This window comes from Phyllobates terribilis, unplaced genomic scaffold, assembly GCF_046119375.1.
Source record: "Phyllobates terribilis strain yellow unplaced genomic scaffold, ASM4611937v1 Scaffold_2__4_contigs__length_985480577, whole genome shotgun sequence".
Classification (NCBI taxonomy): Eukaryota; Metazoa; Chordata; class Amphibia; order Anura; family Dendrobatidae; genus Phyllobates; species Phyllobates terribilis.
The window spans coordinates 513,706,554-513,722,753 of NW_027362762.1; the positions used below are offsets into that span (position 1 = coordinate 513,706,554).

The 16,200-nt window shown below is 41.6% G+C and overlaps 1 protein-coding gene across 4 annotated transcripts in view; it reads right to left on the reverse strand.

Annotated features, from left to right (window-relative positions):
• SH3D21 (SH3 domain containing 21) overlaps positions 1-16,200 on the reverse strand; it is a 129,174-nt gene that overhangs the window by 29,344 nt on the left and 83,630 nt on the right. For all 4 annotated transcript variants that reach the window (XR_012287174.1, XM_073665911.1, XM_073665910.1 and 1 more), the window contains exons 13-15: positions 15,139-15,225; positions 8,346-8,463; positions 5,524-5,585 (exon numbers count right to left, since the gene is read on the reverse strand). Coding sequence is in view for 3 of the 4 variants with exons in the window: in XM_073665911.1 (XP_073522012.1) it covers positions 5,524-5,585; positions 8,346-8,463; positions 15,139-15,225 (267 nt within the window). In the remaining variant the exon portion in view is untranslated. The remainder of the gene's footprint in view (positions 1-5,523; positions 5,586-8,345; positions 8,464-15,138; positions 15,226-16,200) is intronic.

Here is a 16,200-nt window from a genome sequence, read left to right on the forward strand (position 1 = left end):
TTATATATTTATATTCAGTAGAAAGTGGCAGGATTGCTCCACTGACGTATTATATATTTATATTCAGTAGAAAGTGTCTGGATTGCTCCGCTGATGTATTTTGTGCGGGATTGCTCCGCTGACGTATTTTGTGCGGGATTGCTCCACTGACGTATTTTGTGCGGGATTGCTCCGCTTACATATTTTGTGCCGGATTGCTCTCCTAACGTATTTTATATATATATTCAGTAGAAAGTGTCTGGATTGCTCCGCTGACGTATTTTGTGTGGGATTGCTCCCCTGACGTTTTTTGTGTGGGATTGCTCCGCTGACGTTTTTTGTGCGGGATTGCTCCGCTGACATAATTTGTGCAGAATTGCTCTCCTAACGTATTTTATATATATATTCAGTAGAAAGTGGCTGGATTGCTCCGCTGACGTATTTTGTGCGAGATTGTTCCACTGACGAATTTTGTGCGGGATTGCTCCCCTGACGTTTTTTGTGTGGGATTGCTCCGCTGACGTCTTTTGTGCGGGATTGCTCCGCTGACATAATTTGTGCAGAATTGCTTTGCTGACGTATTATATATATATTCAGAAGAAAGTGGCTGGATTGCTCTGCTGACGTATTATATATATATATATATATATATATATATATATATATATTTATATATGTATATATATATTCAGTATAAAGTGGCTGGATTGCTCCGCTGACGTATTATATTTATATATTCAGTAGAAAGTGGCTGGATTGCTCCGCTGACGTATTATATATTTATATTCAGTAGAAAGTGGCAGGATTGCTTTGCTGACGTATTATATATTTATATTCAGTAGAAAGTGGCTGGATTGCTTTGCTGACGTATTATATATATATTCAGTAGAAAGTGGCTGGATTGCTCTGCTGACGTATTATATATATATATATATATATATATATATTTATATATATATATATATTCAGTATAAAGTGGCTGGATTGCTCCGCTGACGTATTATATTTATATATTCAGTAGAAAGTGGCTGGATTGCTCCGCTGACGTATTATATATTTATATTCAGTAGAAAGTGGCAGGATTGCTCCACTGACGTATTATATATTTATATTCAGTAGAAAGTGTCTGGATTGCTCCGCTGATGTATTTTGTGCGGGATTGCTCCGCTGACGTATTTTGTGCGGGATTGCTCCACTGACGTATTTTGTGCGGGATTGCTCCGCTTACATATTTTGTGCCGGATTGCTCTCCTAACGTATTTTATATATATATTCAGTAGAAAGTGTCTGGATTGCTCCGCTGACGTATTCTGTGTGGGATTGCTCCGCTGACGTTTTTTGTGCGGGATTGCTCCGCTGACATAATTTGTGCAGAATTGCTCTCCTAACGTATTTTATATATATATTCAGTAGAAAGTGGCTGGATTGCTCCGCTGACGTATTTTGTGCGAGATTGTTCCACTGACGAATTTTGTGCGGGATTGCTCCCCTGACGTTTTTTGTGTGGGATTGCTCCGCTGACGTCTTTTGTGCGGGATTGCTCCGCTGACATAATTTGTGCAGAATTGCTTTGCTGACGTATTATATATATATTCAGAACAAAGTGGCAGGATTGCTCTGCTGACGTATTATATATATATATATATATATATATATATATATATTCAGTATAAAGTGGCTGGATTGCTCCGCTGACGTATTATATTTATATATTCAGTAGAAAGTGGCTGGATTGCTCCGCTGACGTATTATATTTATAAATTCAGTAGAAAGTGGCTGGATTGCTCCGCTGACGTATTATATATTTATATTCAGTAGAAAGTGGCTGGATTGCTCTGCTGACGTATTATATATTTATATTCAGTAGAAAGTGTCTGGATTGCTCCGCTGATGTATTTTGTGCGGGATTGCTCCGCTGACGTATTTTGTGCGGGATTGCTCCACTGACGTATTTTGTGCGGGATTGCTCTCCTAACGTATTTTATATATATATTCAGTAGAAAGTGGCTGGATTGCTCCGCTGACGTATTTTGTGTGGGATTGCTCCCCTGACGTTTTTTGTGTGGGATTGCTCCGCTGACGTTTTTTGTGCGGGATTGCTCCGCTGACATAATTTGTGCAGAATTGCTCTCCTAACGTATTTTATATATATATTCAATAGAAAGTGGCTGGATTGCTCCGCTGACGTATTATATATTTATATTCAGTAGAAAGTGGCTGGATTGCTCCACTGACGTATTATATATTTATATTCAGTAGAAAGTGGCTGGATTGCTCTGCTGACGTATTATATATATATATATATATATATATATATTCATATTCAGTATAAAGTGGCTGGATTGCTCCGCTGACGTATTATATTTATATATTCAGTAGAAAGTGGCTGGATTGCTCCGCTGACGTATTATATATTTATATTCAGTAGAAAGTGGCAGGATTGCTCCACTGACGTATTATATATTTATATTCAGTAGAAAGTGTCTGGATTGCTCCGCTGATGTATTTTGTGCGGGATTGCTCCGCTGACGTATTTTGTGCGGGATTGCTCCACTGACGTATTTTGTGCGGGATTGCTCCGCTTACATATTTTGTGCCGGATTGCTCTCCTAACGTATTTTATATATATATTCAGTAGAAAGTGTCTGGATTGCTCCGCTGACGTATTTTGTGTGGGATTGTTCCCCTGACGTTTTTTGTGTGGGATTGCTCCGCTGACGTTTTTTGTGCGGGATTGCTCCGCTGACATAATTTGTGCAGAATTGGTCTCCTAACGTATTTTATATATATATTCAGTAGAAAGTGGCTGGATTGCTCCGCTGACGTATTTTGTGCGAGATTGTTCCACTGACGAATTTTGTGCGGGATTGCTCCCCTGACGTTTTTTGTGTGGGATTGCTCCGCTGACGTCTTTTGTGCGGGATTGCTCCGCTGACATAATTTGTGCAGAATTGCTTTGCTGACGTATTATATATATATTCAGTATAAAGTGGCTGGATTGCTCCGCTGACGTATTATATTTATATATTCAGTAGAAAGTGGCTGGATTGCTCCGCTGACGTATTATATTTATAAATTCAGTAGAAAGTGGCTGGATTGCTCCGCTGACGTATTATATATTTATATTCAGTAGAAAGTGGCTGGATTGCTCCACTGACGTATTATATATTTATATTCAGTAGAAAGTGTCTGGATTGCTCCGCTGATGTATTTTGTGCGGGATTGCTCCGCTGATGTATTTTGTGCGGGATTGCTCCGCTGACGTATTTTGTGCGGGATTGCTCCACTGACGTATTTTGTGTGGGATTGCTCCCCTGACGTTTTTTGTGTGGGATTGCTCCGCTGACGTTTTTTGTGCGGGATTGCTCCGCTGACATATTTTGTATATATTCAGTAGAAAGTGGGTGGATTGCTCCGCTGACGTATTTTGTGTGGGATTGCTCCGCTGATGGTTTTTGTGCGAGATTGCTCCGCTGATGGTTTTTGTGTGGGATTGCTCCGCTAACGTATTTTGTGTGGGATTGCTCCACTGACGTTTTTTGTGCGGGATTGCTCTGCTGACATATTTTGTATATATTCAGTAGAAAGTGGGTGGATTGCTCCGCTGACGTATTTTGTGTGGGATTGCTCCGCTGATGGTTTTTGTGCGAGATTGCTCCGCTGATGGTTTTTGTGTGGGATTGCTCCGCTGACGTATTTTGTGTGGGATTGCTCCACTGACGTTTTTTGTGCGGGATTGCTCTGCTGACATATTTTATATATATTCAGTAGAAAGTGGGTGGATTGCTCCGCTGACGTATTTTGTGTGGGATTGCTCTGCTGATGGTTTTTGTGCAAGATTGCTCCGCTGATGGTTTTTGTGCGGGATTGCTCTGCTGACGTATTTTGTGCGGGATTGCTCCGCTGACGTTTTTTGTGCGGGATTGCTCCGCTGACGTTTTTTGTGCGGGATTGTTCTGCTGACGTTTTTTGTGCAAGATTGCTCTGCTGACACATTTTATATATATTCAGTAGAAAGTAGGTGGATTGCTCCGCTGACATATTTTGCGCGGGATTGCTCCGCTGATGGTTTTTGTGCAGGATTGCTCCACTGACGTTTTTTGTGCGGGATTGCTCCGCTGACGCTATTTGTGCGGGATTGCTCCGCTGACATATTTTGTGCGGGATTGCTCCGCTGACGCTATTTGTGTGGGATTGCTCCGCTGACATATTTTGTGCGGGATTGCTCCGCTGACGCTATTTGTGCGGGATTGCTCCGCTGACATATTTTGTGCGGGATTGCTCCACTGACGCTATTTGTGCGGGATTGCTCCGCTGACACTTTTTCATATATATTCAGTAGAAAGTGGGTGGATTGCTCCACTGATGTTTTTTGCGCGGGATTATTAAACCTGACAGGGCACACCTGTGAAGTGAAAACCATTTCTGGTGACTACCTCTTGAAGCTCATCAAGAGAATGCCAAGAGTGTGCAAAGCAGTCATTAAAGCAAAAGGTGGTTACTTTGAAGAACCTAGAATATAAGACATATTTTCAGTTGTTTCACACTTTTTTGTTAAGTATATAATTCCACATGTGTTAATTCATAGTTTTGATGCCTTCAGTGTGAAAGTACAATTTTCATAGTCATGAAAATACAGAAAAATCTTTAAATGAGAAGGTGTGTCCAAACTTTTGGTCTGTAATGTATATATAGTACAAAATATTTTTTTTTTAAGATAGAGACTGGAGGCACTGTGTGACGCAAAAATCTTCTGTCTTTAAAATGGCGGCGAAGTGTGGTGGTACGTTACATGTTTAAATTATTAGTGATGTCAGGAGAGGGCGGGGGAGGGCGGGGAGAGAACTGTGACGCCGGATCAGCGCCTGTGCAGACCGCGATTTCCGGCGTCAGGGGTACATAACATATTTATATTATAAGTGATGTCATGAGAGGGCGGGGGAGAACTGTGAAGCCGGATCAGCGCCTGTGCAGTACGCGCTTTCCGGGGCCATTTTGTTGAAGACACACTGCAAGTGTGTCTTCAATGTGTCTATTGAAGACACACTAGCAATGTGTCTTCAATAAAACAGCGTCGGAAGCGCGCTATGCGCATGCGCCGGTACAGACGGTGGATCCCGGCCTTCTGCCCGAAGAGACACCGCAGCAACTGGCCTCCCGGATAGGTAAGTTGTTATGGTGCTGGAGATTGCGGTATGCGTTCAGTGCTTACGCATACCGCGATCTCCGGCGCCACAATCCACATCCTCGTTTAGGATGGGGATGCCTGCCTCTGTGGGGTCCAGACTATGCAGGCGCGTCGCGCTTGCGCAGTCTATCGCGGCTTCAGACAGAGGGACGCATCCCCGGTTATATTATAGATACTGACATGGATCTTCAAAGTAAGTACACCAACCTCATCCACTCTAAGAGATTTACTTACTATTGTATGCAGTTTGAGTTTTGAAATCTGTTAACATATCCACTTCATTCCCTATCTTAAATACCTGTATAATTTTAAGAACTTACATTTCTCCTGAAGTAAATGCCCTAGGACAAACTTACTTGTTTCCTTATGCCTGTCCCTCTTCTCTTCTGCTGGTTTTGTCTGTGTTTCAGTTGTGGGTCTAGGAAAACATAAAGTTTCTTTGAACAAATGATGCTATTTGTGAGTATGTCCATTATATATTTTGTAACAATTCAAATTAGGAGACATTCAGACAGGCGTAGTTCACAACCTCAAAGCTGGCAAGCCTTTGCCAGAGCATCTTCTCATGACCATGATTTGTCCCTCTCTGGCATAGAAGAGGGCCACGTACTCTCCAACTACTTAATACGAGCAAGATGCTTGTCATAGCACACATTACTCATTTCTGTCTTAAAACACTGGTGTGCCAGTCCAACAGTACTCATAAGCCAGTGTAATCATTAGTGCAGTCTATGGCAGTGCGGCCAACTTGCCTCCTGGGCACCAATGCTAATATATAAGCTGCACATATCTGATGTAATGCATACCTGACAACTGTCTCGGATACAGTGTCCTGAATTACTGTCCCGGGAAGTTGGAGTATGTTCCGAATTCAGCTGCATGTGTGTTTTAAGAACACAGATGCTGCTGAATATAATGGTGGGGCAAGGACCAACAAGTCCTTCTACCACCATTTAATCTATGTAAAAACTGAAGGTCCAGGATCTCCTGATGAAGCCACTGTGTGCGGCGATACACATTGGGCTCCATTCCCATCTCCTCTTTTCTGGATATGGTTGGTTCTTTTATGCTCTGATGACTTGTCGTTCCTGTATTGGGGCTGATGTTACATCTGTTTAGTTATTTTATTTATCATCATCTTGTTTCTGCTATTTTTTTGGAATGACTCACTCCTTGCTGGTCTACACTAAAATTTCACATATGATGTGAATTGTTGACTCCTTGTGGGATTACATTGAATTCTTTGCATCTTTACCTTGATCCAGAATTATTGTTGTTTTCAAGGACATAGTTGATCTTGTTGTCCACTACCTGGGCCTTGCAACGTTTAGTTTTATATACTGGTTGGTGTTCTTAAATATTTTTATCTGCTGTGTTGTAACTACCATATATTTATTTGGTAATAAAACTTTATACTTTTGAATGTGCAGTTTTGTTTCTGCATATACCTTTTTTGTCTCCTTTTAATTATTTTAGTCTCCTCCTCGCCCCGTATCTTTTGCTAATTCCCCAGTGATCTACCTTCATTATCCCACTTGTGCTTTCCATCAACCACTGCTATCACTAAATGCTCCTCATCTCTAAGTTAGATGGGCCTTCTTAAATGCCTGAAACTTTGAAGTCAAAATCCACCTTCAACCAATATTTCAATTTAGTGATCAAAACTAATTTCTTTGCCCTATGGCTATATATATATATATATATATATATATATATATATAAACCTTTGTTAAGTGCTTCATGAAATTACCATTAAAAGGAGCCTGTTGGATAAGGATTTTATTGACTTCAAAGATAATCAGTCAGCAGGTATTTGCTATGCAATCTGAGAGCAGTATGATATAGGGACAGAGACCCTGATTCCAGTGATGTGTTATTTAGTAAGCAGTTCTAGCAGAGCTCAGAACGTTGATCTCTGTATAACCCCACCGACACCACTGATTAGTACTTTTCTTTGTACATTTTTTTGACAGAAAGCTGCTTACCAGTGCTGGAGCAGGATTGGACTAGGGGGACTAGGAGGTACGAGACACCTAAACCTCTAGTGATAATATTGTGCTGATAAAACACTGATTTTATTAAAGCAAAAACACACAGCCTAGCAAGTGACACATTGCTTTAGTCGAACTCTCAGCCCCTACATCATGCTGCTTTTAGATTACATACTAAAAACCTCTTGTCTGACTCCCTTTTAAGAATCATGTGTTGGCACCTATGTTACATACAATGTAGAATAAAGTTAGAATCTCTTACTAATAAACTTTCTCATAGGGGGTGTAAGGAGCGGCGTTTCCGCCAATGAATTTAGAGAGACAGTGGCCCAGGCAAGTTCAATAACACGTTCTTAATTGTCCATATACTGCACACATGAAAAGTGCTCACCTCCGGATCGCAGCAGTGAACATGTGAAATAAAGTCCAGTGCCACTGGCACTTGCACCTCCGTAAGATTCTCGGGTGCTAACGTGTTTGCTCACGTCACTAACTCTGGTCTGTGTTAGCTTCTCACAGCCAGGCATATGTCCACAGCAGCTTCAGTTCTGCTACATGTGAAATCCCAAACACAAACTGACTCACCCAAACCTTAACTGCAGCTTTAAATGAAAACCGTGGCCATGGGCTACTGGTAAGACCTGGACTGGAGGGAGAGATCCGTCCCACTACCATCCTACAGATCTCTCCAAAAATAAAAGCCCAATATCGGCTTTCCTAAACTGACTTGGTCAAACAACTTGACCCAGTCCAAACTTATTTTATTTTGCATGGTATGTGGCTGTGAATAGAATGTGATTACAATGCACTCCAGCAGTTCAGTATGCTTCTAAGCACATTGGGGCCCAACCAGCTGTTCTATTATTTTGTCACAGATTCTGTCAACTCGATATAACAAATCCTGGTTGACCGCCGTACAAGGAAAAACCGCCTCTGAGCCAGGTTGCTGTGCCACCCCATTTATCATTATCACCCGTTCCTATGCTCGGGCTAGTCTGGGATCCTGGAGCTGGGCTGTTCCAAAACCAAAATATGCTTTCCCTCACTGTCTCACAGAGGTAAATGATCACATTTTCTACCAACGTGATCAAACTAGATTGACTATCCTTACATATATCAATAAATAGGGACCAATCTCCTCCTTTTTTTTTTTGCAACTCAAGTGTTTTTTTTATTTAAAATCTCACTTGTTGGCTTGGCTGGTGCTGGGCTTTGTCTTGGCTGGTATTGGTGGAGGTGGGGCTGCTTTCTTCCCTGGCTGATGTGCCGCCTTGGAAGCAATGTCGGCTTTATTTTCTTTTGGCTCTGAAACAAGTAGTGTAATAATATTTAAGTGTTACAATATAATAATTTATTATCCGTTCACAAAATAATTCTCTGGGTGAAAGTACATTTTCCATCCACAGTATCATTAGTGTCTTACCCGGTGTTTTTATGTATCGAATCTGTTTGTCCAAAAGTCACCTATGCTATATGACTATTTATATAGCACTGTTATTTTGAGTATCATTTGTTTTTTAGTTTGTAATGATTCAATTTTGCTGCCCCCACAGAAATAATTTGCTTGCACATCTGGATGTTAATCTGATCAACAGTTAGTGTTTAATGGGGGATTTATCTTTTTGATGCTTGTATCATATAATCTATGTGACAGGCCTTACAGAATGCTTTTCTAGACTTCATGGTGTAGATGGCTTCCTGCCCTATTTGCAGACTCCATAACTCATTTCATGACTGTTCTGTATGTGCATGACATACACCCTCTAAAAGTTTATTTCCTGTTGCTATTTCTGAGAAACGCTAGACAGACCAATGAATTTGCATTCATATTTGGCTCATCAGTGGTTTACACAGTAATACCAAATATACCTTAAATGAGGATGCAGTCCCCTGGGAAAAACAGACTGTCTGGTGGGCACTTGATCCATTGCCTATATCCCATCTAAATAACTTTATAATAAAATAAATCTATTACTTTTTAAATTGCATTAAAAAAACATTAAATACAGTATGTGTGTAAGACAGTAGAAAATAAGGTCTTCACTAGAGTTGAGCAAAGAGATTCCTATCCACCCGGTAGTCCATAGATGCAGGATTAGAGTACTTGTGAACCTCTTTCCATTTGCTGGCATCTCTATCGTCTGTTCTGATTATTAGGCCTACCTTGATGCTATAAAGATATGGACATGCTGCCCACATTTCTCTTTTGAAGAAATAAGTTTTAATGTTTTGTGATGTGTCATGTGATGCTATGTGAACTATGTTGTATAATGTGAATAATGTTATGCGTTAATGATATGTGTAGTTTGACAATAGAGATAGTTAGAGTTAATATTTGAGACTAGCCCAGAGTGGGAAACGCCGAGTTAGAGGGAAAGTGACAATTTCCTGTCAGAAAGTCAGATAGGGCCTAGAGTCCATAATGAGTGGACCAAAAGGTCCAAGGTGAGCAGTGCAGCATTTTGGGGTGACCCTGAGCAAGAGGAGACCAAAGAGGAGGAATAGCGAGAACCAGAGCATAAGTGACTACCAGACAGAGTGACCTTTCGGGACAGGTCCTAGGAGAGGACGCTGAGCCACGAGACCCCAAGCTTATAATGCTGGAAGGTAACGGGCCTAAAGATGACTGAGTACGTGGGAAGAGGAAAGTGTCCCAGGCGGGAGTTCCATAACGTCAGCTTTACCGGCCATAGTGGCACCTGAAAGGGAAAAAAGGACGTGGAACTGCAGAACAAATAAAGGACACTTGTTAATCAGGACTGTAGCGTTAGAGCTAGGCTGTGGTGAAGTAGTGAGAAAAAGTGTACACAGAGAACACTGGAATAAAATAAGGAAGGGAACTATATGGAAAATGCTTTGAGTTGTAAAGGAAATGTTCTTAAGACTTTGTACCCTCTATGTATATATTCCCTACCAAATCTCTGCTCAGTTTATTTTTGAAAAGTGGTCTCTCTCAATGAACTATGAAACATCTGGTAATGGCCAACCAGCAAAATTGGTTTCATGTGGCCGGTACGAGCGTAGCGCCCTCACAGCACAAGTCCAGACACCCAGCCAGGACCCCCATTTTCATGTAACGTGTCGGGGCACTGGGGACTAGAACCTCACCCACGGCTACCGCCCTGTGCCATGCTATAATGTGTGCATGATATTGCAATGGGCCAACAGCTCAGAAGTAGTGATGGGGATGCTGGTAGGTAGGAGGAGGTTCGCAGGACTCTGGTCCATAGGCTACTGGTCCATAGGCCACAGACTACTGACGTGATGCTGGACCATAGGTTCTGTGAAACTTTTAACTCAACTCTTGTCTTCATTTCTAGAAACAGGGACACTCTGTGACTGTATTAAAACTTTAATCAGGTATATAGAGCTGAACAGCTATAGCAGATAGATTTCATTGACACAAGTGGTGCTATCAGATGTTTTTATACCGTAAACTGCTGTATTTTTCGGACCATAAGACGCACTTTTTTCCTCCAAAATTTTGGAGGAAAATGGGGGGTGCGTCTTATAGTCCGAATGTTGGGGGGGTGTATATTTATGTGTGGTGTGGGGGGAGCGGTATCGGTGGAGGAGTGGGAAACAGGAGGCAGCAGCCGCCTACTGCAGCCTACACTGTCTGCGCTGCTAATATGCAGCCTGATGAGGATTAGGGGGACCATGCATACTAGGACAGGGATTAGGGGTGCCATGCATACCAGGACAGGGATTAGGGGTGCCATGCATACCAGGACAGGGATGAGGGGTGCCAAGCATACCAGGACAGGGATGAGGGGTGCGATGCATACCAGGACAGGGATGAGGGGTGCCATGCATACCAGGACAGGGATGAGGGGTGCCATGCATACCAGGATAGGGATGAGGGGTGCCATGCATACCAGGATAGGGATTAGGGGTGCCTCCATACCAGTATAGGGATGAGGGGTTCCATGCATACCAGGACAGGGATTAGGGGTGCCATGCATACCAGGATAGGGATTAGAGGTGTCTGCATACCAGGATAGGGATTAGGGGTGTCTGCATACTAGGACAGGGATGAGGGGTGCCATGCATACCAGGACAGGGATGAGGGGTGCCATGCATACCAGAACAGGGATGAGGGGTGCCATGCATGCCAGGATAGGGATTAGGGGTGCCATGCATACCAGGACAGGGATGAGGGGTGCCATGCATACCAGGACAGGGATTAGAGGTTCCATGCATACCAGGATAGGGATGAGGGGTGCCATGCATACCAGGACAGGGATGATGGGTGCCACGCATGCCAGGACAGGGATGAGGGGTGCCATGCATACCAGGACAGGGATGAGGGGTGTCATGCATACCAGGATAGGGATTAGGGGTGCCATGCATACCAGTATAGGGATGAGGGGTGCCATGCATACCAAGACAGGGATGAGGGGTGCCATGCATACCAGGACAGGGATGAGGGGTGCCATGCATACCAGGACAGGGATGAGGGGTGCCATGCATACCAGGACAGGGTGGGGGGTGCCATGCATACCAGGACAGGGATGATGGGTGTCATGCATATCAGGATAGGTATGAGGGGTGCCATGCATACCAGGATAAGGATGAGGGGTGCCATGCATACCAGGATTGGGGATGAGGGAGCCATGCATACCAGGATTGGGGATGGGGACCACATATAAAAGGAAGGGGGGCGGCATATATACCAGGATGGGGGATATTGTCAGAATTGGGAGACATTACCCCTATACCAGTGTCAGCAGAAGACCCCCTCCCTCTTAAAAGTGCATCATGAACACATTTTTTGTTTAAATTTTTATTTTTTTATTTTCCTCCTCTAAAACCTAGGTGCGTCTTATGGTCCGGTGCGTCTTATAGTCCGAAAAATACGGTACTTATTAAAGGAACCAGAAAGGATAATTTACTGCTAAAACTAGTAGTATGGTTGTAAACACCCCTGTTTTGTAATAATCCAGGGTGCCAGCACTGAGAGATCGAGCTGTGAAGCCACCTGCAAATTATCCTGGAAGTGCTGTGGGGCAAGTTGATGCTGGTACATTGGATTAGTACTAAACTGGCATTATTTGTAATGTTGTACTAGGACTTATATAGCCAAACCACTAGTTTCAGTAATAGTTTTCATTTATCTACAAGGTAGGGGTTTAGGTTTCCATGGCTGACTCGATAAGGCCCATGATCTCTCTATTGCATCTCCTGATCTGTGTCTATGAAATGTTCCAGCTCATCCCCAGGTGGGATATAGCTCCAATACCAGACACAGACCAGAGGCAACAGGGCTGCTTGTTTCTGGAAAGAAAACATAACTTTTTAATTTTAGTCTTATTTAATTTAAAATATATGGTGAAATCAAACCATGTGACTAAAATACCCAGATTTTTATTTATTTATTTTATGCTGAGAAAATTCTATAGTGTGATAATTGTGGTTTTGTCCATTTTTTATTGAGTGTGGAAATAAAATGGACTCACACATCTGATTAGCTATCACCTTTTTTTCTTCATGAGTTTTCATAAATGAGAAGCATGGAGTGTCACTTTTCCTACTAAAGCATAAAAAAATCTCTGCTTTCTCTATGGGGACTACGGCCACCTCTGAAAGCCAGTGCATTGCACTCTAACTCCACATTCTCTTCTCAGCTGTTGACATATGCAGACCTGGTGTTTTAAGACGTTGGGTGGTCTGCAAGTAGTTAAAGGAAATCTGTCACTAGGTTTTTGCTAACTATTCTGAGAGCAGCATAATGCAGAGACAGAGACCCTGATTCCAGCGATGTGTCACTGGGCTGCTTGGTGTAGTTTTCATAAAATCACTGTATTATCAGCAGGAGATTATCATTGAAGTAAACCTGCTGCCAGGTAGTCCTCCATATTCATGATCTCATTATAACCCCGCCCCCACCACTGATTGGCAGCTTTCTATGTACATTGTATAATCAATTAGTTGTGAGGGCGGGGTTATACAGAGCTCAACATTTAGATAACTGTTAGATCTGCAGCAGAAAAAAACAGTGATTTTATCAAAATGACAGCAAGCAGCAAAGTACGTGACACATTTCTGGAATCAGGGTCTCTGCACCTACATAATGCTGCTCTCAAATGTATGTAGTAAAAACCTGGTGAAAAATTCCCGTTAAAGAGTAACTGTCATTTTAAATTATTTTCATATGTCAATAGCAAAAATGAAGATATGAAATATATTCCATTAGAGAAAAATGTCTCTTCCTACTCCTGGACTGATTATTCATTTGGAATTTACTGGTAAAATCTGTGCAAAGTGATGAGTGTGGCTGCTCATAATGGTCTATGGAGAAGTTCCAGGAGGAGGGAAAGAGAGGCAGACATAGACATGCTGCTAAAAGTCCACCTGAAACAGCAGTTACCCTCCTAAAATAATAAAAGAACTGTTGCTTAACTGATGAATGCCCTGACAGTACATGGCCACCAACTTGGTGCTAGACAACGGTCTCTGTTAACTCTCCACATGCTGTCTACACACATGACTGTGACTGCAAATCACTGGTTTCAGCAGTCCATGCTGACTTCATCACTGAGGCCAGTGATTGGCTGCAGCCATCATGCGGGCAAATAACAGCTGCAGGGAAGTAACTAAAAAGTAGTGGCAGGGGATCAGTTTGGTAAGTAATGGTTCTTTCTTTTTGTTATGCCGCTTATTCCTTGTAGATTAATTTTTGTTGACCCCGGCAACCTTTATAATGCCTTTTTGAAATAAAATGGTAAAACCCCTTTCACTGTAACATCACGTGGTTCTGATGCACAGTAGCCACATGTATATTATCATATAGGAAACTATAAATTTGATCTATGGGTTTTAGGCTTCAGCAACACTGATTTTAAAGGTTATTAAAATATATATTTTTATTAGCTAAACCTGTGTCAATTTATATGTAATGTAAGTGTGTCCATATACTCACTGATCGTCAACTTTCCCAGTTTCCAGCGCTGCGCCGACACTTCTGGGTCACATGACTTCTATTCCGAGTTGCTGGCTCTCACTGGGGTTTATGTGTGAGCCGGAAGTCACTTTCACAATGTAAGTCTATGGAGCATCAGCATCAGGCTCCGTAGATTTACATTGATAAAGCTACATCAAGTTCACACATAAACCAAAGCGAGTCAGAATCGAAGTCTCGTGTCCTACAAGAGGACCAGGAGTGGAGCCGGAAATTGGAGAAGACAGCGATCAGTGATGGTGAATATACTGTATTATTACACTTACACTACATACACAGGTTTAGGCAATAAAAATAATATAGGGAGTGCTTCTTTAAGCATATACAATATAAGCACTCAGCACTGAACCCATATTATTAGGATTAGGAATAATGTGTTCTATAAACAGTACTTTCTATTCAAGGTTGAATAGTCAATATAAACCATCTTTTTTGCAACTCCCACCAATAATTACAAACACAAAAAGCAAATATTGCACGAAATTTAAAAAAATATATAAAAAATCGACACCACAATATGGTAATGTACAGTCAACATAATAACACTGCCATATAAAAAAGGTACTGCTTAGATATATACTGTATGCATTAACAAATGCAAGTAAAGCTGTAAATGGATATGTCGAATGTGAATCTGTTTCAGGGGTTTATATTCCTTATGTGACACATGATTTTTGTCTGATAAGTGTAATCTTAACAGGTCCTACAGATGGAAAAGAAGTGGTAGGATCACCAAGAGCCACAAATGGCAGCTTAGCAGGTTTATCCAATGGCACATCTTACAGCAATGTCTTTGGAGTCACCTGTTTCTCCAGTTATAAAATTAGGAAAAACATTGAGGTTAGTGATCCCGTATTACTAGTACAAATCCTAATATGGGCTTCAAGACATTGATGTGTTGGAATTGGAAAGATTTATAATACTAATTTTACCCATCACTTCTGGCCAATCTTCCTGGAGAAGTACATCTACAGTGATACAAACATTAGATCCTCGAGGAATTTCATATTTTGATTTACCTTTTTGACCTGTAGAACTAGAAGTGGGTGACTGCGGCCTGTTAGCTGGTGACTTAAGGTCCGTGACTGATGTGTCCATTTTAGCAACTAAAATGAAGTATAGAAAACGAGAAAGGGTACATTAAAGAGCCCACCGCACATGGAAAACAACCTCTTTTAGTTGACATAAAAAGAAACATATCATATTTTTCTTTTAATTGCTATAAGATAATTAATCCTTCATAAATACCTGATGGCACTAAACATAGAAATGTAGGTCTGCTTCTTGCCGTTACCTGTAGAAGTTTCATCCTGTCATATAAAGTACTACTAAGTCTTTTCCTGTGTGGGCTGAAAGAAGAGGCATGTCTGCGGTGATGATCATTGCACCATCACGCAGCGCTCGAAAAAACTATGGTGTCCTATTACTCATTCTACTCGTATTACACAGAAAGTAGAGCACATGTATCAAACATTTAAACTGCACGCTAATAAAAAGACGATATTTTACTTTGAATTTTTATTATAACTTCAAGTGATGTATATATTAAGCATTCGGTGTCCATGAGTTTATATAAAGTCACAATTAAGCATTGTGACCATTTGGAGAATGTATATGATTCCATAAGGGATTCATAATCCAAACAGTACAGTCAACATTTCTACTTTCAAGTATGTTGTTTTATTAAATTGGCGATTTCCCAAATTAATTAAAAGGCTCCAATAAAAGGAAGTGTTTCTGATAAAGCCGTCTTATCACTAATATTCAGCTAAAACTCTGACCTATTAAAAGGCTTATTTAGCTAAATATAACAGGAAACAGTCTGTGATTTGTTTTGCAGTCATGGACCCTCAGATCAGAACGTTGGGATTTATAGTAACACAGTCTCAGTACTATGTATTAAAGGGGTTGTCCAGGACTATTTTCTTTTTTTCCACTATGGGCCTAAAAACTAACAGGCAGTTGCTAACAGAGGGAACTACTTGCCTGTTCTACCCGACGCCGACTCAGAGTGGTCACCAACCACACCTGCCGGTAATTCAGCAGATCCACATCAACAGAGCAGCTCTCTTTCTTCCAGG